The sequence below is a fragment of the Halichoerus grypus genome, chromosome 2 (assembly GCF_964656455.1).
Source record: "Halichoerus grypus chromosome 2, mHalGry1.hap1.1, whole genome shotgun sequence".
NCBI lineage: Eukaryota > Metazoa > Chordata > Mammalia > Carnivora > Phocidae > Halichoerus > Halichoerus grypus.
Window position 1 is genome coordinate 3,883,255 of NC_135713.1, and position 26,067 is coordinate 3,909,321.

The 26,067-nt window shown below is 44.4% G+C and overlaps 1 protein-coding gene and 1 pseudogene across 1 annotated transcript in view; both read left to right on the top strand.

The window, feature by feature from the left end:
- ADAMTS16 (ADAM metallopeptidase with thrombospondin type 1 motif 16) overlaps positions 1 to 26,067 on the top strand; it is a 141,707-nt gene that overhangs the window by 57,253 nt on the left and 58,387 nt on the right. The window contains exons 10-16 of the mRNA XM_078066540.1: positions 5,051 to 5,204; positions 13,891 to 13,986; positions 19,118 to 19,266; positions 20,594 to 20,766; positions 22,511 to 22,641; positions 24,584 to 24,707; positions 25,109 to 25,353. Coding sequence (XP_077922666.1) covers positions 5,051 to 5,204; positions 13,891 to 13,986; positions 19,118 to 19,266; positions 20,594 to 20,766; positions 22,511 to 22,641; positions 24,584 to 24,707; positions 25,109 to 25,353 — 1,072 coding nt within the window. The remainder of the gene's footprint in view (positions 1 to 5,050; positions 5,205 to 13,890; positions 13,987 to 19,117; positions 19,267 to 20,593; positions 20,767 to 22,510; positions 22,642 to 24,583; positions 24,708 to 25,108; positions 25,354 to 26,067) is intronic.
- Positions 17,093 to 17,628, top strand: LOC118543242 (large ribosomal subunit protein eL34 pseudogene; annotated as a pseudogene).

Sequence of the window (26,067 nt, forward strand, 5' to 3'; positions counted from 1 at the left end):
CTTGCTGAGCAGGGAGCCCAGTGCAGGGCTCGATCCCAGGACCCTGAGATCATGACCTGAGCCGAAGGCAGGCACTTAACCAGCTGAGCCATCCAGGTTCCCCTCAAAATTTTTATAGCCTTTTCATCTTCATGGTTTTGATCAAGATAAACATTTTTAATTTTTTTAAAATGTGCCCAGACAACGTGGAGAGCAGGGGCTGCAACGTGTGGGTGTACGGTGAGAATCAGCATCATGCGAGAGTCCAGATCGCTGCTCAGCTGCCAAGAACTGTAGGAGAACTCGTGGAAGGAAATAGTTATATGCTTAGAGAGCACTTGTTTTGATGACATTAGATATGGGCTGTGATCTTCGAATCAGACCGTGGCCCTAGGAGGGGTTGCCAAGAGTGTGGTTCAGAGACATGTTTGCTCTGGGATCCTGGGACGGTTCAATGTCTGCTCAAGTTCGCTCATTTGTTTTTGTGTCAGTCAGTAAAACCCTTGTGTGGCCATTCAGTCATAAACTTTTATTTTCAAGAACTTTGCTAATTTTGCTGGGCCACATGATTATAAACAGAAACACAAGATTATGCATGCTCACAAATTTGTTCTCTTAAAAGATTAAATTTTCCAAGAGAGCCTCCTGCTGTCAAAGTCACTCAAGCTTTTGTTCCCATGGGATGACCAGTGGTGAATGGGCCATGTCTATACTGTGTTAGCAGAGAAGTCTCATTGGTTTAATCAATCAGAGACTGTCTTCTTTGACGTGTTTGCCGACTTCCTGATTTCCAGGTAATCACAATCCTGTTATGTTCTCCACCAATTAGGTGGCTATTTGGATACGATCCCAACAATGAGTAAGGATAAGTGACTAACTTTTAAAGATGAATCCGCTTTCCTTTATTAGCAGTCTCACATTTGGTACCTGGAAAAAATATATTTAAAAAAAGGAACTCAGGGGCGCCTGGGTGGCTCAGTCGTTAAGCGTCTGCCTTCGGCTCAGGTCATGATCCCAGGGTCCTGGGATTGAGCCCCGCATCGGGCTCCCTGCTCCGCGGGAAGCCTGCTTCTCCCTCTCCCACTCCCCCTGCTTGTGTTCCCTCTCTCGCTGTGTCTCTCTCTGTCAAATAAATAAAATCTATATAAAAAAAAAAAAGGAACTCAGTCAGTCTGAAGTTGTCAGCACAATGTTTCTCCATAGTTGGTAGTCAAGAAGGATAGATACGTGTTTGGAGTAAATTCATCAACCTACTCAGTGAAGTCATGTGTCATTTCCCAGGACCAGACACAGACCTCATCCCATTTACTCATGTCTGTGTCCGGGAGGCCTAGGACTAAGGAAATTTTAACTCATTATTTTAATTTAATGACAACAGGGACTCGTCTTCAATTTACTTTTTAAAAATTTGAATCATGGTATTCACAGACCAGTGAATGTGCCTTCCTTCTGACCCCATGAATCTATGTCAGTCCATGGGAAAAGGGACCATCGCTGGGAGCCAGGAGTTTGAGGGGTGCGTGGATCCCCTGCCACACCCCATACCTCCTCTGTCAATGAGAAAATCTGATTTGACCTGAGAGCCCATTAAGAATGTTTTGGGGTATAATGGAAAGAACAAATTTCAGTTCATTCATACACACATACACATAATGAATATTTTTCAGCCATGAGAAAGAAGGAAACCCTGCCATTTTTGGCGGTACGGATGGACCTTGAGGGCATTATGCTAAGAGAGATAAGTCAGAGAAAGACAAACTGTATGATCCCACTTATATGTGGAATCTAAAAATTTAAGCTCGTAGCAACAAAGAGTTACCAGGGTGGGGTTGGGAGCGCTGGTCAAGGTGGTCACACATACAAACTTGTAGTTCTAAAATAAGTAGGTTCTGGGGGCTCTCATGTACAGCATGATGACTATGAACAATGCTGTATTCTGTGTTTGAAAGTTGCTAAGAGAGTAGATCTTACAAGTTCTCTTGGAGCACCTGGGAGCCTCAGTCAGTTAAGCATCTGACTCTTGATCTCGTCTCAGGTCTTGATTTCAGGGCTGTGAGTTCAAGCCTCACGGTAGACTCCGCACCCAGTGTGGAGCCTACTTAAAAAAAGTTCTCATGATACAGTATTCACAAATCTAAGGATGTGAGATAATGGATGTGTTAACTAACCTTTATAAAAAGCTACAGAGCACAGTGAACAGCCCAGAACCCTGTACTCACTCTCATCATCATCTCCTTCCTCGCCAGAGATGACCATGTTCCTGACACAGGCCACCATAGACTAGTTTTGCCTGTTTCTGAACTTGCTATGAACAGAATCATGAGCTACATACTACTCTGTATCTGGGATCTTTGGCTAAATATAACAATTATGAGATTCATCCTTGTTGCTGCATAAAAATGTAGCATCATTTATTTATTTTTAATTGCATGAATATGCTACAACTTACGAATCCATTCTGTTGGTGAGAAGCATTTGAGATTCCAATTTGGGGCCATTTAAGAAATGATACTCTGCATATTCTTTTGTTTTACATATATGTCTCTGATTATTTGTAGGACTGGAAGTCTAGGGTCATGAATACACAGTCTGCAGTGTCAGGAGACACCCCGACAGCTTCCTGAGTGGTTGTGCAAAGTCACATGCCCACAGTTTTGAGCATTCACGGGGTGCTGAACCCTTGCCAACACTTGGTCTTGTCGGTCTTTTCCACTTTAGCCATTTCGCTGGGTGTCTAGTGACATACCGAAGTGGCCATTAAAGAGAACGAGTGTGTTTTTACATGTTTAATGGTCATTTGAATAATCTTGAGTGAAGTGCCTGTTCAGATCTCTTGTGAACTTTTAAAAATTAGGCTTTTTAATTTTTTCTTGTCTCTTGATGGGAGTACCTTATATATTCTGAATACTTTGTTCATTATGTAAAATACATATTACGTGAGTATCTTCTGTTGCTCTAGGACTTGGTATCTCCACCGTTAATGGTGTCTTTTGGTTAACAGAAGTTTTCCTTTTTGTAACAGAGTCTAAATTAATCCATACTTTTCCTTTGGAGTTAGTACTTTTTGTGGGCTGCTAGAATAAATAAATCTCTACTTACCCCAGAGTCACAAATATATTCTTCCACACGATCTCCTACAAGCTTTATTGTTTTGCTTATCACATGTAGGCAACCTGACTTTCGTCTGGGGCATGCCACAGGGTCAAAACACGATTTGTCCACGTGGATACTATGGTGGATTGTGTGTGCAGTGGCTTTTCCTTTCAGCATCCGTGCCGTGGGGTTTTCTCACACCTGCCCCATTGGCTTTGCGCTTGGCCATGACACCTGCTGAGGCCGAGGGAGAAAGAGCAGACGGGCTCCAGCAGGAGCCTAAGCGGGAGCACAAGGGTGAGATCCACATGGGGAGTTGCTTTCCTTCAAAGGTGAAGCTAATCGGAGCCGACCTGCACATCCCAGCAGTGATGTGTGTGTTCCTGCACCTCCTGGCAGGCTCCCAGCTTCTTCCAGGCTCCCAGTCTGTGCACTGCATTTTTCATGGCCAGGTGGGAACCTTGTCCTCATGCCCTGTGCTTAGACGTTTACACAAACTATAAAAATTCCTGAACCCGTGATACTGTTTTAATTGTCAGTCCCTTGCTGGGGCCAGTCAGTTTGGCTGACTTTTCCTGGTTTCCTGTCCAGAGGATGGGGATCATATTGCCACCCTGACGTAGCCTCAGGGACATAATGGGGAACACCGAACTCGTATGTATAAATCATTTAAGATCCATCAGAGAAAGGTTCTATGGAATTCCAAAATTGCCAAGCCACACCTGTCTTGAAGTGCTAATTATGCTTTTAATTGTTTTTCTTTACTTAAAAATATCCCTTTGCGGTATGATCCTAGTGACCGTGATAGACAGACAGGTCATTTGTTGAATGCTCACAGTGAGTCGGCCACTGCTCTTAACACTGTCCCATCATTTGGTTTAATCTATACTTCCCAGTGTGCTCTGTAAGGGCTTCTGATCTCCTCTTATGTAGGACTGATGTCTCCTCCACAGTAGCTGGGGCCACCCTCGTGTTTCATGGGTGACTGTGAATCGAAGGCATGCAGGAGTGGACTTGAAGGCAGTGGAATTTGAGACTGGGGTGGAGACTGAGGCCAGAAAGGTCCCAGTCGAGGTGGGCAGCCACGCAAAGAAAAGTGTAGGGATCCACGGTCAGGTCTGCCATCGTTCAATATATTGCGAACATAGAAGGGATTTTTTTTTTTTGGCTTATTGAAATTGGCAAGCAAGATTTAGTTGCTACATGCAAACACTGTTCGCCCTCCCTCCGAATGCAAAAATTATAACTATGCCTGTCCCTGCTAGGGAAGGGAATACCGTGTTCGTGGAGGAAGGAATCATTAGTTGGTCTTTAGCCATCTGCTAGTGAACTTAAGCAGAGTTAATTTCCTTCTTGACTTTGGGATCAAGTCAGAAATTAGCTTGAGCATAGAGCATTGCTGGTAGAAGTTGTTGCTGTGTTCCATGGGGAACCTCTGGAGGCTGTGAGCTTGTGTGCAGGTGGTCCCTGGCCCAGGGAAGGAAAGGAGGGAGGGGGGAAGAGGAGAGTGGAAGGGGGAGGAAGGGAGGTAAGGACGGAGTGGGGGGAAAGAAAGAAAATTCTTGTCTTTGAAATAGGTGGATTTTGCTAGCCTTCCACAATGCCCATTTCCATCTTTTGATCACTCATGGCCAGAAGTGTACATAAAAGTGTCTGCAGTTGGCACTTCTCACACTGCTTGTGCTATTCCGTCTCGCTTTTCCCCATGATAAGATTGAGGAATCTAATGAAGAACAAATTGTCTTCCTGGAAAAGATGAAATGTAGTAGGAGCAGTTTCAGGATATGTGGCCCCTGTATTTAAATAGAATGGAGATAAATGTCATATGGGCCCGCAGGAGAGGAGAATGCCCCCCACCCCCCCGCCTCGCTGCACAGGGAATGTTGTCAGATTGCAGGAGAAGAGCCCGGCCTCGCGGAAGGTGCATCTCCGGTAAGTGTTGCGGAATCACTGGCCCCCCATGCCCTGTGCGTTTCAGCACCGCCCAAGCGCTGTGCCTCGCGGATCAGCCGAAGCCTGTGAAGGAGTACAAGTACCCCGAGAAGTTGCCGGGACAGTTATATGACGCCAACACTCAGTGCAAGTGGCAGTTTGGAGAGAAAGCCAAGCTCTGCATGCTGGATTTTAAAAAGGCAAGTGATTATTGGCAAATGCTCAGTGCAATATGATTCATAAAACTGTTTTATTCAGTGAAACGGACATTGATGTATTCTGCATTTATTGGGTACCTACCAAATGTCAAATCCTGTGAGTTAGAGCTGGTCTTAGATAACAGGAAACATATGTTCTCCTGGCAAAAAAAAGCTGGTGGATCCTGGTGTGGGTATCGCTTTTCATCGGAGAACTGACTTGGCCTGTTAGGTCAGCTCTTGTTTCTGATTTATCACGTGGGAGCTCAGTAATAACCTCTGGTTGGTGTGAGTTGGCAAATTAATGCTCTGCATTTTTTTCAAATGCTGTTAAGAAAATAGTTCCTCCCTGCTTTACCTTCCTCAGATATAAGCAGAATTTACCATGGAGCAACAACCTGTCTAGAGCTTCTGATTATTAAATTCCCCAAGGACAACCTTTCTAGAGAAGTTTCTCGTAGAAGGTGTGATGTGCGCCGCTGAGCCCGGGGACATGACTGGCATGGCTTCCTGTCATAAATTCTGCATGTGACACGGAGACGTGCGCCCGTGTTGGACGGGCAGGTTGGCATCTGGGGACTTGCTGTACTGAGCCACAAGGAAAGCTACCCATAAATTAAATGAAAATACCTATTCCTGAGATTTCTTTTATTCTAGTTTATAATGAAATCAAGAGGAAAATGACAAAAATATGATCCTCTAGAAACCTCCAATATTTCATAATGTACTGGGAATATTCCCAATTTAAATCTGACGTGATAATCTCTTTTCTTCTAAACTCAAGGAAATTTCCCCGTAAGGTCAGTTACAACCGTGTTCCAGGACTGGATCCTCATCTCCTGAGCTGGGTAATGTCAGCTTGGGACAAGAGCAATGAATCAGTTACCATCAGCCTGTGTCCCTAATGTTGTCTTTTCCACGTGAAATCCCTAGGAAGTTTTTGAGTGTGTTACTCTTATGTCTGTTCAGGACAAGAGCATAGGACTAATTTTTTTTTTTTTTCAAAGATGGGATTTTTCTACAGCAAAGCTCAGGTTTCCACATTCTTTTGTTCTGTGTGACCATGGACTGTATCATCCATGGTACTCTGGCGCCATTTGGAAAATACAAGAAGTAAGAAGCTAAATCTTTTATTACTCATCTTTTATTACTGAGAGAATATTTATATGCAGTGAAATGGATTCGTTTTAGGTGTACTGTTGGAATTTTAACAACTGTGCTTACCCGTGTTACCAGCATGCTGATCAAAACATGGCTTACTTCCATAAAGCCAAAAAGTTCCCTTATGCCCTCTTCCACCCAGCCCCTTCCCCACCCAGGTAAGCAAACTCTGTTCTGATTTCTATCACCATAGATACAGTTTGCTTATTCTGGAACTTTGTAAATGCCAAGTAAAGTATTTGCAGTGACAGGGGGAACTAGAGAGGATAATGTTAAGTGAAGTAAGTCAGTCAGAGAAAGACAAATACCGTATGATTTCACTCATATGTGGAATTTAAGAAACAAAACAAATAAAGGAAAAAAGAGACAAAGCAAGAAACAGACTCTTTTTTTTTTTTTTTAAAGATTTTATTTATTTATTTGAGAGAGAGAATGAGAGACAGAGAGCATGAGAGGGAGGAGGGTCAGAGGGAGAAGCAGACTCCCTGCCGAGCAGGGAGCCCGATGCGGGACTCGATCCAGGGACCCCAGGATCATGACCTGAGCCGAAGGCAGTTGCTTAACCAACTGAGCCACCCAGGCGCCCGAAACAGACTCTTAACTATGGAGAACAAACAGGGTTACCAGAGGGGACGTGGGTGGGGGGTCAGGGAAACGGGATGGGGATTACGGGCACACTGTTGTGATGAGCACTGAGTCACATGGAGACTTGTTGAGCACTTGTACATCTGAAACTAATAGAACACTGTATCTTAAGTATACTGCAATTAAAACTTAATAAAAAAACAAATATGATGTTAGTTGTTGGTTTTACATAGTCCCCCTTTATCAAACTGGTAAGTTCCTTTCTGGTCCTAAGTTGTTGAGAGATTTTATCACGAAAGTGTGTTGACTTTTGTGAAATGCTTTTTCTCCTTCTGGGGATGTAGTTATACTGTTTTTCTTCTCTATGATGTGAATGCGGAGAATTGTGTTGATAGGTTTTAAATTTAGTTTCCCATTGGTCACACTTCTTTTTTATTTCTCTATTTCCTTTTGCATTAAACTTCTAACAATCCTGTTTTTTTGCCTCAATTTACATTTTAGCTATACTTCCTTATACTGATTTTTAGTGGTTGTTCCGGAGATTATAGCTACATCTCTAATTTACAGTCGATTTAGATTTAACATTGTGCCGCTCTATGCAAAATGCAAGATCCTTAAAACAAGTAAGCCCATGTGACTCCCTCACTGTACTGTCCTCATCATGTATTTTACCTCTGTGCGTGTTATAAGCAACATGACACGATGTTAAAATGTTTGCTTTAACATGGGGAGTTGCTTTTAAATAAAATAATGTTACCTTTTATATTCACCCACAAATGCACCACGTAGTACTTACACTTTCTTATGGATCAACTCCAAATTTTATCATTTGCTGTTGTCTGAAGATCTTTCTTTAGCATTCTCTACAGCCTGCGTCTGCTGGGCATAGGGTAGGTCAGGTTTTCTTTATCTGAAAATGTCATTAAATTCACCCTCTGTTTTGAAGAATCGTTTTCCTGAATATAGAGTTCTAAACAGTTTTTTCTTTATTTCTTTTCCTATACACATTTAAAGTTATAATTCCATTTTCCTCTGGACTCGGTTGTTTCTGATAAAAAGCCGATCATCATCTTTATCTCCTGGCATACCTAATCATTCATTTAGACAATTCAGCAAACTCTACATTTAGGTTAGTTTAAGTTTTGTTTCCAGAAATACAATCTGATTCTTTATACTCTCTATTCTCTACTGAAATTTCCCATCTTTTTTCACTCATTCTGTCCACTTTTTCCTTTATAGCCTTGAGTGTATTTGTAACATGTTATGATAGAGTATCACTTTATGTTATATACATTTGTATTGTATTATTATAATAGGTGGATCCCTTCATCCTTTGAGGCTTTGTTTGGTTCTTCCTTAGGGCTCTTCTCTTTCAGTTTTTCCTTAGCCAGAGGCACAACCTGGGCTCTGGGCTGGGGGCGTGGACTTTGGGCTCTCCACTGAGGTCTCTCCCTCACGTGCGGGCCCAAACTCCGGTGTCTCCCAGCATGGTGTGGCCTCTGTCGTCCAGCCGGTCAGTGCGCAGCCCAGAGCTGCTGCCCTGATCTAGGCCACATGAGGTGTCAGCTAGTGCATCAACCATTCACCCCACAGATATGCAAGGGCCCGCAGGAAATCCTCAGGCAGGCATCTGGGGCCCTTTACTTAATGTGACTTTTTACTTTCTGGTCCCACAGAGTCCCACAGGTTCTAGCTACTTCTGTAGGCCCCAACTCTGATCTCTGCATCCCCCACGCAGGGAGATTGTCATTGTCTGCCTGGGACCCACCTGGCTGCACCATGTCAGGCAAGTGTTCCAGGCAGATTGATGGAGCAAAGGCGACCCTCACCGTACGGATTTCCTTCTCTCCAGGGACACATACTGTGCTGCCAATTGTAAAGTCTAAAACAACTGGCCCATATATTTTGTCCAGTTTCATATAGTTGTTGTATGCAGAAAAGTAAGCCTGCTACCAGTTACTTTATCAAGGACAGTAGAGGAAATATCTTTTCAGTTAAAAAAAAATTACATCCTTTACAATCAATCATGTCACCTCATTCCCTATGATATGAAATTGTTCTTCAACATAAATAAACTTGATGGATTTTCTAAGTTAAATACCATTTGTGTGGCCAGAATCTCTAGGGTCCTGAATCTCAAATTTAGATACGGTGGGCAGTTAGGTTATTTTCCATGTGAATTAAAGCATCTCAGAACATTTTCAGTTCTAAAATTCTATTTTTTCAATGAACTCCTTCTGAAGTTTTATGAAAATAGGTCTGTTTCGTTAGGTTGAAGTATAAAGATCCAAAAGTTTGCTGATGGGAGAATTTAAATTAAGAACAAGCAGGGCACCCTGTGATTCAGTCAGTTAAGCATCTGCCTTCAGCCCAGGTCATGATCTCAGGGTCCTGGGATCGAGTCCCGCATCAGGCTCCATGCTCAGCAGGGAGTCTGCTTCTCCCTCTGTCCCTCCCCACAGCTCATGCTCTCTATCTCTCTCTCTCTCAAATAAATAAAATCTTTGAAAAACAAATAAATAAATAACAAGCGAATTACCTGATGCCTAAACCAGCAATTGGCACCTAAGGACTCCTCAGTGAACATTTGCTGAGCAGGTGATAGATGGGTGAATGCTATTTTAGAAAGGGACTCTTGGTTTTGAAAAGTTAATAGATAATGCAAATTCATATGCATCTGTCTCTTGGACAAATAGATGTGTATTTGGTGTACGCATGTTTACATACTTGTGTATAAATTCACGCAGCTATATGGCCACGGCTTCCTCTGTCCTCTGATGCCTTGTAGAGTGATCACTGGAACTAGTGATAAAGTACCCCATACTTGAAAGACAAATAATTGCGATAAATTAGAGATCCCATTATAACATCATTTGTGATGGCATTTTCAGTTGGTATTTTTGGTGAGTCTAATATCGACAGTTTGAGAAAATGGATCCAGGGACAGTGCACTCACAGTCGGGAAATCCCCCAATAAATTCCCAACACAGACATTGGAAAATGTTGGTTTTATTTGGGGTGTTAGGTTGTGATGCTTAACTCAACCAAGTCAGTATGGCTGAAATTGGTCTTCGTGAGCATAGCTCTTAAATTATAACATAGACTCACAAGTGAGCACCTTCATTAAAGATTGGATTCCTTCGCTGCAAAGATGAAAAAAAGCATGGGCTGTCCATGTGGACTTAGCTTTTTTCTTCCGAAGTATTAGTTATCACAAACATTGCATCTTCATCTAGTGCCTGTTCTGCTTCGTCAGCATCATCCAGGGCTTGGCAGCCTGACCCTGCAGTCTGAGATGCGGGGCTCCCAGAATTACTTTGAAATTTGATCACCTTAGTGTCCTGGGCACTGTTGTGAAATTGGGAGCTTCCCCCCACACCAGCATGTCTTACATTCCAGCTCCTTGGCCCTAGACGTATGATTTAATAGGGTCTTTGTTCCAAGAGGACCCTGAAATTTAATTAAGAATATAATGACATACAACAATAATGCTTAACGTAATACAATCATTGCACATTATTGTCTAGAATTAGTAGTTCAAAGTATGATAAGAAAGGATAAAACTGGTTTTTGGTTGTTCGGTCGTTTCATGGTCATTTTATTATCTAATTCTTTGAGGAACTAGATTTTTTGTTTGTTTTCCAGGGTAGAGTGTCACGTTTTTGTGAAAAGTCAGTTATATCTCTAGGGTACCAAGGTCTCAAGTACTTTTCGATATGTTGAATAACAGTAGCATGGATTGTATGATATTTCAAGGCTCTTCTAACTCTTGTCATTTGTTTCTGTCTGGAGAATTGCACTGAGGATTGAGCAGATCCCAGGATGGGCTGAAATACATGGGGGGCACAAGCCAGACGCAGACTGGGTTAGTGGGTCACCTGCTTGGGGGCAAGCCACCACCTGCCTCCTATACTTCAGAGCTTTGTCCTTAGTGAAGGTAAAAACCATCACCTTTAATAGTATCTTCCATTCATATTTCTTTACTCTGCAAAATGTTCCAGAAAACTACAATGTAAGAATATTATGAAAATACTTTAGGGGCACCCGGGCTCAGAGCTCAGTGGGGAGTCTGCTTGGGATTCTCTCTCCCTCTCCCTCTTCCCCTCCTGCTCATGCTCTCTCTCTCTGAAATAAAGAAATAAATATTTAAAAAGAAAAAAAAGAAAATACTTTAAATATTAAGGTCTAGATCTATATTTTCACACATAAGGTGGCCCGCCTATGTCATCTTAGATGTTCTAATGCTAACATTTCGCTTACCATTATTAGTTTTTTACACGAAAAATGTTCCCACTCATTCTGTTCAAGGTTTTCATGAGAACAAACTAATAGGTGTTCGACTCACTCAGAAAACATGTATTGAAAGCCAGCTAGGTCCCGAGCACTGTGCCAGAGATCTATGACAAATACAAAAAAATAATTTCACATTTTAAAACACCATTTATTTTGTATCATCTTGGATAATCTTTGCAACTGCCCCGTGAATTGGTACCACCGACTCCCTGAGGCCGTAGCCATGAAGCAGTGGAGAGCTGCATTTGGGCTGGAATCACCTCCATGCCCTCGAGTGGGGAAGGAAGTGCATGCTGGCCCCACGCCTCTCGGGTACTAGGCCTGAGTTGGGCACGTTACCTACAACCACTTCATTTAGCTCCCAGGCCAAGTCAAATAAGCAGGTGTTGCCATCCTCATGCATACAAGGAGGACACCGGGCTCTGCTCCCAGATCTGCCTTCCAATCCACACCAGATAGGCCTGCCTCCTCGGAAGCCCAGTCCCTCTACTGGACCACTGTGTCCGTCTCCCGGCTGGCCTGACCACAGGGGCGGCCACCTCTTTCACACCCACCCATTCATCCATCCATCCATCATGCCTTCATTTGTTGATGTGTGCACACTCAGCCTCCTGAATTAGTAGGTCTCCATAGGCCAGCCAGGCAGCTGCTCTCTGTGGGCCACCACCTGAGGGCAGGTAGGCCAACCTGCACTGCTGAACAGACGCTGGTTCTGATCCGCCATAGTTCCACCCAGACACTGAGCCTGGGTCCATGAGCTCCGATTTCAAGGAAGCTTTATTTATATCCTGGTATTCGATCAAGTTGTCACCGTGCAAACAAACGGAGCTTTCCAGTTGTCTCTTTGGAGAGTTACAGACACTCAGGCCCCTGCTTTTATGGATTCCTTGAGGTCTTCTTACGGCTCTGGTCCCTACACGCTGTTCTGGCCGAGAACAGAGGCTCCAGCTCAGCATGCCAATTCATGTCAGAAGAGGCCAGGGGAACACTAACCAGCAGCGTGACACATTGCCCCAGTAACGCTTAGTGAACTTGGAGGGCTCACAGGGAAATAAATTTAACATTACAGCGATTGTAACCATACGAGGTTATTTTGATACTTGCAAATAAATGCAATTGATACCCAAATTAAAACACTGAAAGTTTACTTCTTACCATTCCAAGTTCCCAAAAGCTGATTTATTAGTGAGAGAGATACAGGCAGAAAATACATGTATGCCCTCAGTTTCTAAATATGTAATAATTAAGCTTAGGGAGGAGATTTGAGAATAGTTTGATGAAAGTAAAATTAATATTGATTATTAGCAATAAAACCCTTCAAAAGATCACTCACACAATGCAGAACAGCTCTGGGTGGGCTCATCTTTCAACACGATGAAACGGGGTGGAAGCATAAAGGGAGTGAAATGCCATCTTTGAGGCAGAACTATGCCGACTTTTGGCCATGTTGCATTTCCTTTATGATAAAGATCACCCAGTAGATGCAGCCGGTAAATACCTTGGGAAATAATGCAGCGCCGGTTCAAATGTGCAGAGCAGTTGTGCAGATAATTTAAGAAATGTTTTCCTCGTGTGCGGTCAGAGCCACCACAGGCCTTCCTGAAGTTTCCATCATGTTCTGAGTCCTACTGCTTGCCCTTCACTAAGACATTCCTTTGGGCTCGTAAGGTTATGGAAGGAAAACTCATTCCTTGCACTTGGAGAGACTTTCATGGTGTATAACTCTCAAGATCTTGTTTCATTTTACTGCCCTGTCAGCCGTGTGGGTCTTCCCTTGCTCTGCACACACACTTTTTCCTTCACATCTTCCTTCCTTTGCACAAACGCTTTGTTCTTTGTCCCTTGAATGCCATCCCCTGCCCCCCCAGTAAACCACTCAAGCTCAGGAGTTGGCTCAGCTATCTCATGTTCCCATGAGTCCTTCTCTAAGTGTCCCTGCCTTGCCCTTCTGACAAACTCACCCTGCACTGTGCTCTTCCCCCGGGAGCGTCTCTTCCCACATGCATCATATGGCAACTTATAGGAAATTTACCCGCCCCCGCCCCCCCCCCCCCCGCCTTAGATGATGCTCCAGGGGGTAGTTCTGGGATGTATTCCTCATGGAACCTCACGGAACCTCCCTCCCTCCTAGCAAGGCAACTGGCATATTCCAGGTCTTCATCAAAGGTTGGGCATGGTGGATGAGTGGGTGGGTGGATAGACAGACGTACAGATGGATGGTTGGATGAAAGGATGGACAAGCCAGAAAGTTTCGTAATCATCTTTAATCTGGAAATGAGCATTCACACTTGGAGAGCTTAGTGAATGGCTGGGTCAAGAATGAATTATAAAATGTTAGGTTTTATCAGGTTTTTTAAATTTTAATTTCTGCAGTTTTCTGCAACTTCTGAATTAAGCATATTTTACTTTTTAATTTAGAAAATATAATTTTGTTACATTTATGATAAATACATATGAATAAATAAAGTTTCAGGGATGGAATTAAGTTGGGGCAAGTCTAGAACATGAGTCTCTGGGTCTTCTGTCTATCTACTGCTAAGTAGTTATCAGCTTTTAATTTATATCAGTTCTTTTCCCTAAATTTTTCAGTGATATTTTATTATAGATTTGTGGATCATCTGTAATACTAATGACCTTTTCTCCCCGGTAGGATATCTGTAAAGCCCTGTGGTGCCACCGGATCGGAAGGAAATGTGAGACTAAGTTTATGCCCGCAGCAGAAGGCACTATTTGTGGGCTTGACATGGTAAGGAGCTAATCTTAGGTCATGAGTCATGTTCAGATGTCAGGGCCTTTCTACCCATGCATCTCCCCTCCTCCTGTGTCGGTATTTTGTCAGCCTGTGTTCCTCATTTCTATGTGCAAATTTACGCCCAGGTCAGAAGACGGTGTTTAATTTATATCAATACTGTGAATGGGGCTCCTTCCTCCTTTTGCCCCTTTCCCAATGATGTAATTGATGGGCTATCTGCAATTAGTAGATGTAGATGCCAGGTGACAGGTGGTGACTACATCCATTTAATAAGGGGAAACATTAAACTCTTGGCTGTATTTCAACCACATATAGAACCCGAGTTAAGTAGTATTGTTAAAGCCGCAGAGCATCAATTTAAAGACCCTGGGCAGACCATTCTGACTTACCGTGTCTCCTGGGAAAAAGGAGAGGAGCTTTGGTAGGGAAAAGAAGTACATTAAGAAAGAAATAAACAGCACATTTATTACTCACTGGGAGAGAATAATTTTGTTGTTGAAATTCAAAAATAAATTACCATAAAGTCCAAGAGTATTATTTTGATTCCTTTGACTCAACCTGTGATTGCATTGTTCTTTTTAAAATACAAGACCATTGAAAAAGATAGAGATATATTGGACCCAAATGAGCCCTGTACCCATTTCTGTGCCACTAGGTGTGTGACCTTTTTAGTGACACTAATGCACATGAAAGAGATACATGTCTAAATAGCACCGATCTGTTATGTGTAGATTCCAAAGCAAATGTATCACAGCCTGAGTCTATTTAAACGTAAGCACAGACAGCAAGGGTTAAACATGTTAACAAACAGCGCTAACTCGTGCATTCAGGTGAAAGTATTGCAACACTGACTGGGGACGTGAAGAGAGCTGTGTGCGCTTACCTGGGAAGGGCGCCCAGCGGCTACTTGTCCTGCACACGCCTCTGTGCTTTATCCGCAGTCCCCCAGAGTGTGGGGTGGATTCTTAAATCCTTCCAGAGATATAAGCAACAGTAGTTACATAACTTATAATCCCCCCAAAACTGAATAAAAATGCTTTTAGATTCTCAGAAGAGGAAAGGGACATGCGGATGCACCGCGGTGTGGAAATGCCCCTTGTCTCAGGAGGCCGGGGAAGCTGCCTGACTACTAAGCTGCCGCTGGTCATCACTCTCTCCACATAATTGGCTAACATTTACTCTTCAGGTGATAGTTTGCAAAAGTGTCTCCATTTCCTGAAAGATTGTCCGCCCTCCCGCTGTTGCCCCTGAGTTTCAAGTCACACGGGCACGGGGTGCTTCTCCGTCGCCTACTTCCTGTAGGACTGATCAGAGCAGTGACCTTCCTCAGAATAACCTATATATTCTTACATTTTATTTACCCTGAAAGCACAGTTAAATTGATGGTCATTGGTATTTTTAAATTATTTTCAGTGTATTTCCAAATATGGGCCTTTCCTTCATATAAAAAAGAAATAGTGCATGCTAAGCCAGAACGCATGCCTAAAATTACTCAGGAAAGATGTGTTCTGCCCAGGGGCTGCACGGTGGCCACGGTGGGGCAGCACTGGAGGCTCCTGTGAGAGCTCCCTTTGCCGTTAGTTGTGTGTCTTCCTGTGTTATGGGTTCTTGTGTGTCCCTGAGGTTTATTGATTTAGGCGTGTGCATTACCAGAAGTCAGTATCTCAGTACTTACAGGATACCCAGAGCAGTTGGTGTGTCCTGGATGACTGTCAATAACCATACTGCTTCTGTGCACTTTCCTCCTGGGTGGGGGCCTATTTCCCTCCACTCTGTGCTGCCTTTGAGGCTTGTGCATGGTGGTAAATTGAACTAAATTGCATTTTGTAGTGTCAGACTCCATCCTTAGTACATCACATACTTTCAGTCCTCACAACCACCCTGTGAGGGTGAGCCCGTTGCAGCCCCCCTGGTGTACTCAGGAACCTTCCAGGGAAAGGACACTAGGGTCCTTTGTGCTCACACCATGGGAAATCCAGGACGAGGGTTTCGTACTACAGCCTAATGCATATGAAAGCAGATTCTAGCTCTCTAACAATCATGGGTCCCTAATGTAGTATATTAAACCACTCTCACGTTATATTTACACCTGGTGCTAGGTACTTGGTCTGTGTCATTGCATTGCATTTTGGGAACAGTTCATTCTGGTAGTTTGTACCATCCCTAAGGTTCTCAGGAGGATGTGCAGGCTCAGAGCACTTGAGTAACTTGCCCCGGGCCACACAGCAGCAGAACTAGTACAGACGCTCCTTTCCTCCCCTCTCCCCAAGTCCGCTGTTGTACTTTATCAGGGTGCTTCCCGTGTGTGCTGGGTTTCGGTGTGACATGCAGACTCTGGGGACAGCATCACAGCAGAAGCAAGCACACACCGTGCCATCTTGCTTGCTAAGGTAAAGCCTTCTCTCAAAAGCCACAGTGTCCATCAATAAATATAAAATGGTGAGAAACATGGGACGGTCCTCAGAAACTTCACTGGTGTTTCGGTGGAAACGTCGTATGTCTGTTGAACACAGGCTCTTCCCTGACCTGCTCACGGTGGGCTCCACAGGTCTGGGACCTGCGTGGACTTATACTCCAGGGCGTGTGTGTGCGTGTGAGTGCGTGTGTTCGTGCTTCTGTCTGCCCGCACCCTTGCATCCCCCCAACCTCCATGGCAGAAGGTACAGTGCTTTCTCCTCAGATTTTCAGAAAGGTTTTTTAAAATAACTTTTAAAAGGATAGTCATTTAAGGATACTCTGGTGCAGATAGCAGAAGCTGCATGGGCAAGGCTGCTCATGGCAGCAACAACTGTGACAGCTGCAGACGGGGAATCATGCAGGGGTCCAGGAAGAGAGCAGAACCCCAAATGCAGAATGAGAGACCTGTCTACACACTTCCAAGTGATGATCTCCAGACGCACTATTAGGTGGAGAAGCACATGGAAGAACATGTGTTGTGTGTGATCACTTACCAAAGACAAGGGAATACTAATCTGTATAAATACTTCCTTTCATTAAAAAATAAAGGGAATAAACCATATATTTTTTTAAAAGTACTTTGTGTAATTGTAAAACAAAATTAAACCAGCTCTTCCAGGGACGGCGTCCATAGGCATTCAGAATGGTCCAGCGTTTGACCTGACATTGTAGGCTGTCCTGCAGGACAGCCTCTAACAAAACTAGGCTGTCCCGAACCCCTGGTAATAGAATCGTTTACCTTTATACCCAGAAGGTTGGGAAAGCACCAAAATCTGCATGTGGCATCGGCCCAGGCTGACTTTGAGGAGTTCGTGCTGTGAGACCTAAAGTCCTTATGAGGTTGTCCAAAACGAAGAAACACGTCAGCAGGGCCTCTGGTGGTTCCGCGTGTGCTAAGTGTGTTCGTGACAGGATCAAGCGTGTTTTCCTTATCGAGGGGCATAAAATCGTTGTGAAAGTTTTGAAGGCCCAAGCACTGAGTCAGAAAGCTAAATAAAAAAATGAAGCTTTTTTGAGTAATAAAAAAAATCAAAAGTCTTAAAAAAAATTAAACCAAATTTTCTTAAAGTGATCCTTAAATACCAAAAGCAAAATCAATTTAACCAACTTGTTGGCTTAATCATAACCATCGAGGAAGAATTATTTCAAGTGACCTGAAAACCTGAAAACATTTTCTGAGTTTTCAACTCGTGGGTTCCTGTGTTCCCATTTTCTGTCTTTGTATTAGAAAGCTCCGACCAGATCATTCTTTTAAAATGGGACAAAACAATCACAACAGACACCATCCTTATCCATCGGTGTCCCTCTGTGTCCCTCCTTGCCCCAGGGCCCTGCCCGAAGTCCCCAGGAGCTGGTCCCTGCTTTGCCCAGATCCAGCTCTCTCCTTGGACTCATGAGGCCATCAGGGAGCAGACACCTTACTGTCAGCTGCATGCCCCTCATTGAGCTGAGGTGTCGGGGATTCTAGGACTTCCTTCTATCACCTGGGGTGTGGCCAGGAGGTAACAAAAGAGTGACTTATTTATTTATTTACTTACTTACTTCTCGGAAAGAATCAAAGAATTGAATGGATGAGGCTTTAGTCCTCAGAATTACTTATGTTCCATTTTTCTTCCCTAAATGATATTATACCATTTGTAACTGCCATTTCTGTGTGACAACAATGGTCAGATATCAGCAACTTGATATGTTTTCACCAAACACAACAATTAATAATGAAAGTATTATTGTTTTCCTCTTGGAAAGCCCCATTTTCTCGCCCAGAACAAATCTGGTGGTCCTCATCTGGGAGACAGACACACAGGAGACCTCAGCCCATCCCCACCCCGAGCCCTCGGGCCGGGCTCTGCTGCTCCATGCAGGCCAGCAGTAAGGAACAAGCCAGTTCCTTTTCTCCTCTCAGCAGATGGCCAGAAGATCCTTGACGTCTACACCAAACCATGGGTAGAAAACCAGCACCGCTGAACACAACGTTAGATGTTGTGTGGCCTTTACGTGTGATGGCAGCAAAGTAAACATGTGGCTTTTAGCTTGAACTAACATTGATGAGCGCTCCTCTTGAGAAAGAAGAGCTGATAGAATCCCCAGCCTCGTGGGGACGGATGGAGCTCCTGTGTGGGTTGTTTCATCTCCTCGGGAAGCGGTCTGACCTCTGACACGCATCCGCTAACAACCTCCAGGCTCTAGGCTCGGAGCCCAGGTGCTTGGGAGTGAAGGCACAGAGCACTGGCCAGAAATGACAAGGTGTTGAGTCATGTGGAACCTCCAGCTGGACTTTTCTACCCGAGACTCTGTCTGTTTCCAAAGAGCTATGAAAAGCACGTTGTTCCAGAAGAGGTTGGAGTTCACTCACTGGAGAGCTCAACAATCGGGCTGAACATCCGTGCAACACCACTTAATTAAATGTGCTGAATTCCAGCAGCTCAGACGTTAGAAAATGATTCTTCTCTGGATTGTCCCTCCGTGGGCATTTATAAAACCACGTTAGGTTTGGAAAGAAAAAAGCTATGTTAATTTTATTTGTATTATGTGCTACCCGAAGGTGGGATGTTGATGTCTGCCTGCCCTGCAGAGCTCCCCAGGGCTGAGCATTACGGCAGCCATGGACCCACCTATCCATCCGTGAGTCACGTCAACCTTTCTTTCTTTCTTTTTTTTTAACTTTCAGTGGTGCCGTGGAGGACAGTGTGTGAAATATGGCGACCAAGGCCCCAAGCCCACCCATGGCCATTGGTCAGACTGGTCTTCCTGGTCCCCCTGTTCCAGGACCTGCGGAGGAGGGGTCTCTCACAGAGACCGCCTGTGCACAAATCCCAAGTAAGCACGTCGGCACGTCCTCCTCACGAGCGATTTCTAGGCTGTGAACCTCCCCGACAGCCTGCGTACGGTAATACTGATCCGTACGTCACATAGTATTGTAGGAATCAGTGGGAAGGTACAACCACATGGATGGAGCTGGAGGGTATTATGCTGAGCGCAATAAGTCAGTCGGAGAAAGACAGATAAATGATTTCACTCATATGTGGAACTTAAGAAACAAACAACAAAAGGGGAAAAAATAAGAGAAAGAGGGACAAAGCAAGAAACAGACTCTTAACTCTAGAGAACACACTGATGGTTAGAGGGGAGTACATGGGGGGACAAGAGAAACAGGTGATAGGGATGAAGGGTGCACCTGTAGTGATGAGCACCACATCTGAATATTACACTATATGTTAACTATACTGGAATTAAAAAAAAAAAATCACTAAATAGGGAAGTCATTTTAGTCAAGTATTTCTCAAACAGTGGTATCTCTTCGGTATAACTTAAGATGCTTGAAACTACTTGACCATAGCACAGGGAAACAGACCCGGCAGTGGTATTCAGGAAATGGATTTTTACCACATTTATGTGAAATACCAAGGTAAGCAAATCAATCATGAAAGCATAGAAAAATGAATAAGAATCTGTAAGAACCACTTTTTATGTGCAAAAAGCCAAATGTTTGGTCTTTCATCCAATATATTTAGCTTTGCCGCCCGTGGTTTAATTGTGGCCTTCTGTGAGAAGACACAACCATCAGAGGTGGTCCCCAGTGCAGTGGGGTGGAGGAGGTTCCCAATCCTCCTTTTGCACCTCAGCTGGTTTAAAACATGAGTCATATGACAGCTCTTTGGTCATGTCCTTAATGTGTGATACCCAATACGTCCCTTGCGTTGAGTGGGTGCCCTCTCCGGGTTTGTCCACATGGATTCTAGAGGGGTGAGCAGGTGCTCTTTGCTGTCAGCACCAACCGCCGGAAGGTCACGGCTTCTAAGCCGATCTGCTGACCTGGCCTGGCCGCAGGGAAGATGGTGGTAGAAGGTCCCTCCTCTATGGAGTGCGGGGAACAGTGATGGCCCCTGCCTTCTGCAGGGGTGCTGGGAACCGGTTGTGAACAGGCGGCAGTCAGGCCCACTTCCACATCGTAACTTGCCCTAGAGACATCAGTAACACGGCTCATGTTGTTCATGGTAAGAAAGTGCCAGGGTCCCCTCAGGGTGTGTACGCTTCTCCCTCGGTCACTGTGAGCCATTTAACCAGATCTGCTCCTCTCTCCAATGAGCCTAGTTTCCAGGGAGGGGGGAGTCGCTATTGAATGCAAGGTTTCTAACCGTTCCAGACCATCGCACGGAGGGAAGTTCTGTGAGGGCCCGACTCGTACTCTGAGCCTCTGCAACCGTCAGCAGTGTCCGCACAATAGCCTTGACTTCCGCGCCCTGCAGTGTGCCGAGTACAATGGCAAACGGTTCCGAGGATGGCGCTACACGTGGAAGCCATACACCCAAGTGGAAGGTAAATCCTAAATCCCTCTCCTGGTACCAGCCTCGCGCTTTGTTATCTGCACTCTTTCAAGAGTGGCATGATCTTAGCTGTGCTGTTCGGATAGACCGTGCTGCTGTGTGAGGTCGCTGCCAGGGCTCTTCGCCTGCCCCACGGCCACCGACTTCTGGTCTAAACTGGACCGGCTGCGTGGTCGGAAGATAACAAGCAACTAGAGAGGGTGTGCACCATACAGCCAGCTCTTCAAAGAAGTGACAAAGCTTTCAAAATACAGGATTTATGCATCATGGGTCAATGTTTTCCTCATTACAAATCACAGCAGTTGATGGTGATATCACTATAAGCATGTCACCCCATTGAACACTTATCATGGCCAGAGAATGGGAGCAAAACTTTAGCATCTTTTGGAAAAGCAGATCATTTTCAAGTGTACTATTTTCAAAAGTCTTGATCTAAACCAAGAAGGTTATTTGCACCATATGTCCGATTTTAATCTCTAGGTTGAAAGAAAGATCTATTAATCTTAAGATTAAAATACCCTGAACACGGTAGCTCATTTGGCAGTAATTTAAGGAGAAATTCAAAGAATAGCTAGTCATCTTGCTCTTTGAAACTGGGAATACTGAAATACATGAATCTCCTCTGAAGTTACCCCTCCCCAGCCCAATAGACATAATGTTTTCTTGCTGAGAGCTTAAGTCAGTACAGTCTCAAAGGGAAATTTTAAGCAGTTTCACACAAAGCATTTTTGGTTGTGTTTTGAACTCCTAAACTCAGTAAAATTTGAGCCAGTGAGAAATAAGTAGGCAGGAGAAAAAAGAGAAAGGACTTTGAAATTAGAGTCAAAATATGTGTGTTACTCCTGACTCTGCAATCCCAGGAAATAAATACATTTATCGTGGAAGCACATACTCAACTTGATTGTTAGGGTTATTCAGTTGGTTTCATCTTATACAATAAAGAAAATATTTGTAGATGAGTCTTGAGCCCATGAAAATTCCTAAGGCAGACTATATTTTCATCATCAACTCTTCCCTTCTTTACCAAGAAGAATGAAGGGAAAAAGTTTCTATGAAAGTCCATATTAATTATGTAAATCATAAAATCTTTGAAATAGATTATCAAGAGAGGAAGTCACCTTGATCTGCCATGCTGAAGTGTACAATAATACCTTTATTCTCCACGTTATCAGTGTGTTTCAACAATCATTATATTTATAGAAATCATTATCCTCTGGAGAGTTCATCTAAAAGTTATTCCTTTTATCAGTTCAGAAATATATATTTCATCAAATGCGTTAGCTATTAAGAAATTTGGTGATCATTTGAACTCTTTTATTACATTTTATTTGTGAGAATTTTATATATTGCTCCTAAATGATAACGACCTTTTGCATTTCTACAAGAGCGTAGTTAATCATACTAGTAGTAGAACAGTTACGTTGTATTCAAGTCAACAAATATTTATTGAATGCCTACTATGTGCCTCTACTGGGTAAAGAACAAGGGCAGGAAAGGACACAGCAGAGTAAAAATTAATAGTGAAGCCTTATACAAATTAAAAATTAAGGGGAAAAAAACCCAAGCCTCCTGAGACAACCATAAAAAAATGTCTTTGCAATGAGTATTGTGTGGAAGTTATTTTATGGGGAAAAAAAAAAAAAAACCTTTAAAGAGTCTATCTAAAATTTAGAGCAAAAATGATCAGAGCTTAAGTATCTTTCTTATTTGTGTTTGTGTGTGTATTTCTTTTTAAGATCAGCACTTATGCAAACTCTACTGTATCGCAGAAGGATTTGATTTCTTCTTTTCTTTGTCAAATAAAGTCAAAGATGGGACTCCATGCTCGGAGGATAGCCGTAATGTTTGTATAGATGGGATATGTGAGGTAATAATGATTGTTCATTCATTCAACACACGTGTCCAGACAGTCTGCTTTGCGCCAGGCATCCTCTAAGGGGCTAAAGACACCAGACATTAAAATCCCACCCTTTCTCTCGGACTCACAGCCTGGTGGGGGGGCGGGATGCCAGATGAACACACACTGAGACACATGGGGTTTGTTGCAGTCGAGGTGCATACACAGGATGGGGAGTGGGGGAGAGCTGATTCCTTCCTGGAAGCGGATCTGGGGGATTTATGGGGCTCCTTGGAGAAGGGAGCTTCTGAGCTAGATCTGGAAGGGTGAGTTGGCAGAGGCGTTTGGGGGAGCAGACTCCTGCGAGAAGGCGTGGTTTGGTAGGCCCTGACTCAGGCATCAGAGTACCCGAGGGCAGGCAGGGCCAGGGTGCCGAGGGAGGAGAGGGGGCAGGAAGGGATGCTCAGAGGGTTTGTATCCTCACGTCAGCGAGGAACAGGCCCTGGGACCCGGGAGGAGCAGAGCGGGGGGCAGCCTGCAACAGCATGGGCAGCAGTGAGGATGGGGACAGCTTTGAGCCCGGAGGCCACTTGGCATCGTGCAGGGGTCTCTTTGGTGGAGGGACTTGAAAGAGAGGCTGGGGACAGTTCGGTGGCTAAGTGGCCATAGAGCCCTGAGCTTGCCGCCCCATGCAGAGGTGAGATGGGGAAGGAATTCTGTTATATGCAGAAAGTGAAATCTTTACCGGATCAAATACATTGCATGTGAACAATGGGTTTTTCCTTGAGGTGACTCGGGTTGTGTACCCACGAGCCCAAGGACCTTGGGCTTCCTTCTAGATTTCTCTGAGTTGGATGACGGGGGTCTTTACCCTGAGACATCCCCTCAGGGTCATCCCCTGAGACACACAGTGTCATCCTTTTTAGTAGGTGAAGATTGACTCCGATCTATTGAGATTTCTTTCAGCTTTAAAATGTTCAGATCTCTGTCCATTTTGTCTAATTACTAGTTGACTTGTTAAATACTTCATTATTTTCAGGTATCCTTAATGATACAATGTCACAACCCCTTACGTGTAGTTCTGAAATCCCAAAAGTATCAAACAGAAAGTTTGTTCGGCTGCACAACGTAAGCTGCCCTGAATTTGTTTGCTGGCCAAAACCTGCCCTGAACTGATATGAGACTTTTTTTCAGTTTTATTTAGTTTGCTTAGAGTTATGATGCTCGCATTTTGCTATAGGAACATCATTTATGTGCTTTATTAGGGGTGCTGCCCTGGGCCCTGCTGGGACTCTCACATTATATGCATAATATGTTAATTACCTTCCTAAAATCCAAAAACCCTGAGTTTTGAAATGCATCTGGCCCTAAGGATTTCAAGCAAGGACTTGCAGGCTGTAGTTACTTCATTTCTGAGTGGATTTTTTTACTTGTATATACTAACTCTTTGTTAGGAAGTGTAACACTGCAGCACCACTGAGATTATAAAGAGCCCCTTAAGTTCTAGGACAGTAAACAAATACGCCTGTTACATAATTTACTGCTGGGAATAATTCCCACGTGGCGTGTGTTACTTCTCTGCATTGCACACGGCGATGCAGAGGCATGGCGGCATGGTCCAGGGGACCGTCCTGTGGACACACTGCTTGTCATTTCCACCAAGAAGAGCTTTGTGTCAGTCTGAAATGCACTGTTATCTCCAGCATGATGCTCTGAGAGATTTAACTGAGGGCTCCAGAGACTGAGGTGGTGTAGCCGTACTGAAGAGAACAGGAGTCAGGGTCTCCTCCTTTGGACCCGAGAGTCGAGTTACAGTCTCGCTGTGCACATATTTGGTATCCAATAAATATTTGTGAACTACCCTGTGTGGGTGAAATGTTCTGCTGTCTCGGGGAGGTTTCTCACTGGAGGTTTGTGACTTTGCCCTTGTCGTCTTCTCTTGCACGAATGACGTGGGACCCCGGTCCCCCAGAGAGTCGGATGTGACCATGTCCTTGGGTCCAATGCTGTAGAAGATTCCTGTGGTGTGTGCAGGGGCAATAACTCAGACTGCACAACGCACAAGGGGCTCTATGCCAAGCACCACAGCGCCAACCGTGAGTACGCGAAGCTGCCTGAAGGTGTGGAGACAAGATGGAGAGTGGAACTTCCTGGTGGGAAACCCTTGAGGTGCAGTGGGGACAGCAGCCTTAAGGGTCCTTCAAAGACCTACACAATCTCCTTCCCTGCTTTACTTGTCAAGCCTTTCCTTTGGATGGGAAGCAGTTGCTAGGTTACTATTAGTGAAAATGATAACAGTTCTGCTCCAATTAAAAAAAAAAAAAGAAAAAGTCACTTAAAGACCTAATGGAACTGACTGCCACACCAGAGCTTCTCCTGGTTCCCAATGTGGATCCTCAGGTTTTGGTGGTGGGGAACCCCAGGTGCGTAGGGATTTCACCTCGGTGTTACTGAATGAGAAACCACATTCTCCCCGATCCTGATTCCTTTACTGTAGAGTATTATCAGATGGTCACCATTCCTCCTGGAGCCCGGAGTATTCGCATCCACGAGATAAACGTGTCTACCTCCTACATCTCTGTGCGCAACGCTCTCAAAAAATACTACCTGAATGGACACTGGACGGTCGACTGGCCCGGCCGATACAAGTTTTCAGGCACCACGTTTGACTACAGACGGTCTTCCCACCAGCCGGAGAGCTTAACCTCGTCTGGGCCAACCAACGAAACACTGGTTGTGGAGGTAGACCCCAGCCTTCTCATCTTCGGGCTGGGATGCGGGGGTCTTCTGGCATTGGTGCAGATCGAGGGCTATGGGAATAATTTTAAATGCAGAGAATAATGTTTACAACTTGATGGCGTCTCAGAAACAAGACTAATGGGTACATTGAATGGGGCCATCGACTCGTTCTCTTTCCTTTCTTGGGGCCTCACCAAATTTGTATTTATGCACATAATGCAGTTCCTGTTTGGGGTTCTTTACAGTGGATTTTTACAAAAGTCTGCCCCTGTCCTGTAAGCTGTCTGGCTGTGAAAAGCTTGGACACTCAGGGGACTCTGCCTTTGCCTGTGTTTGGGGTGGGATCAGCATTCCACTGAATCCTGTGGAATGGGAGCGAGATGAGCACCCAGAAGCAAAGCCCCTGCTGTGCCCTCAAATGGGCCCTGGTGTGCAGGGAGGGGGCCACGCAGCCGCCTCCTGACCCATTGCCCTTCTGTTCTCTACCCACAACCGCAGAGGCTCACAAGCTGCAATTAGTCTCTTCCTACAACATGATCTGTCCCCATGGGACTGGGCAGATGGAGGTGGCAGGCACTGGATATGCTAAGTCCTTACATTTTGTATTTCTGTGCACGGTTAAAGCACGTGGTTCAAAAGTTGCCCCACCAGCCCACAACTGGGTACACAGATGTGAGCCCCTCAGATGTCCCCCACCTGCTTTGGGGGCCAAGCAGC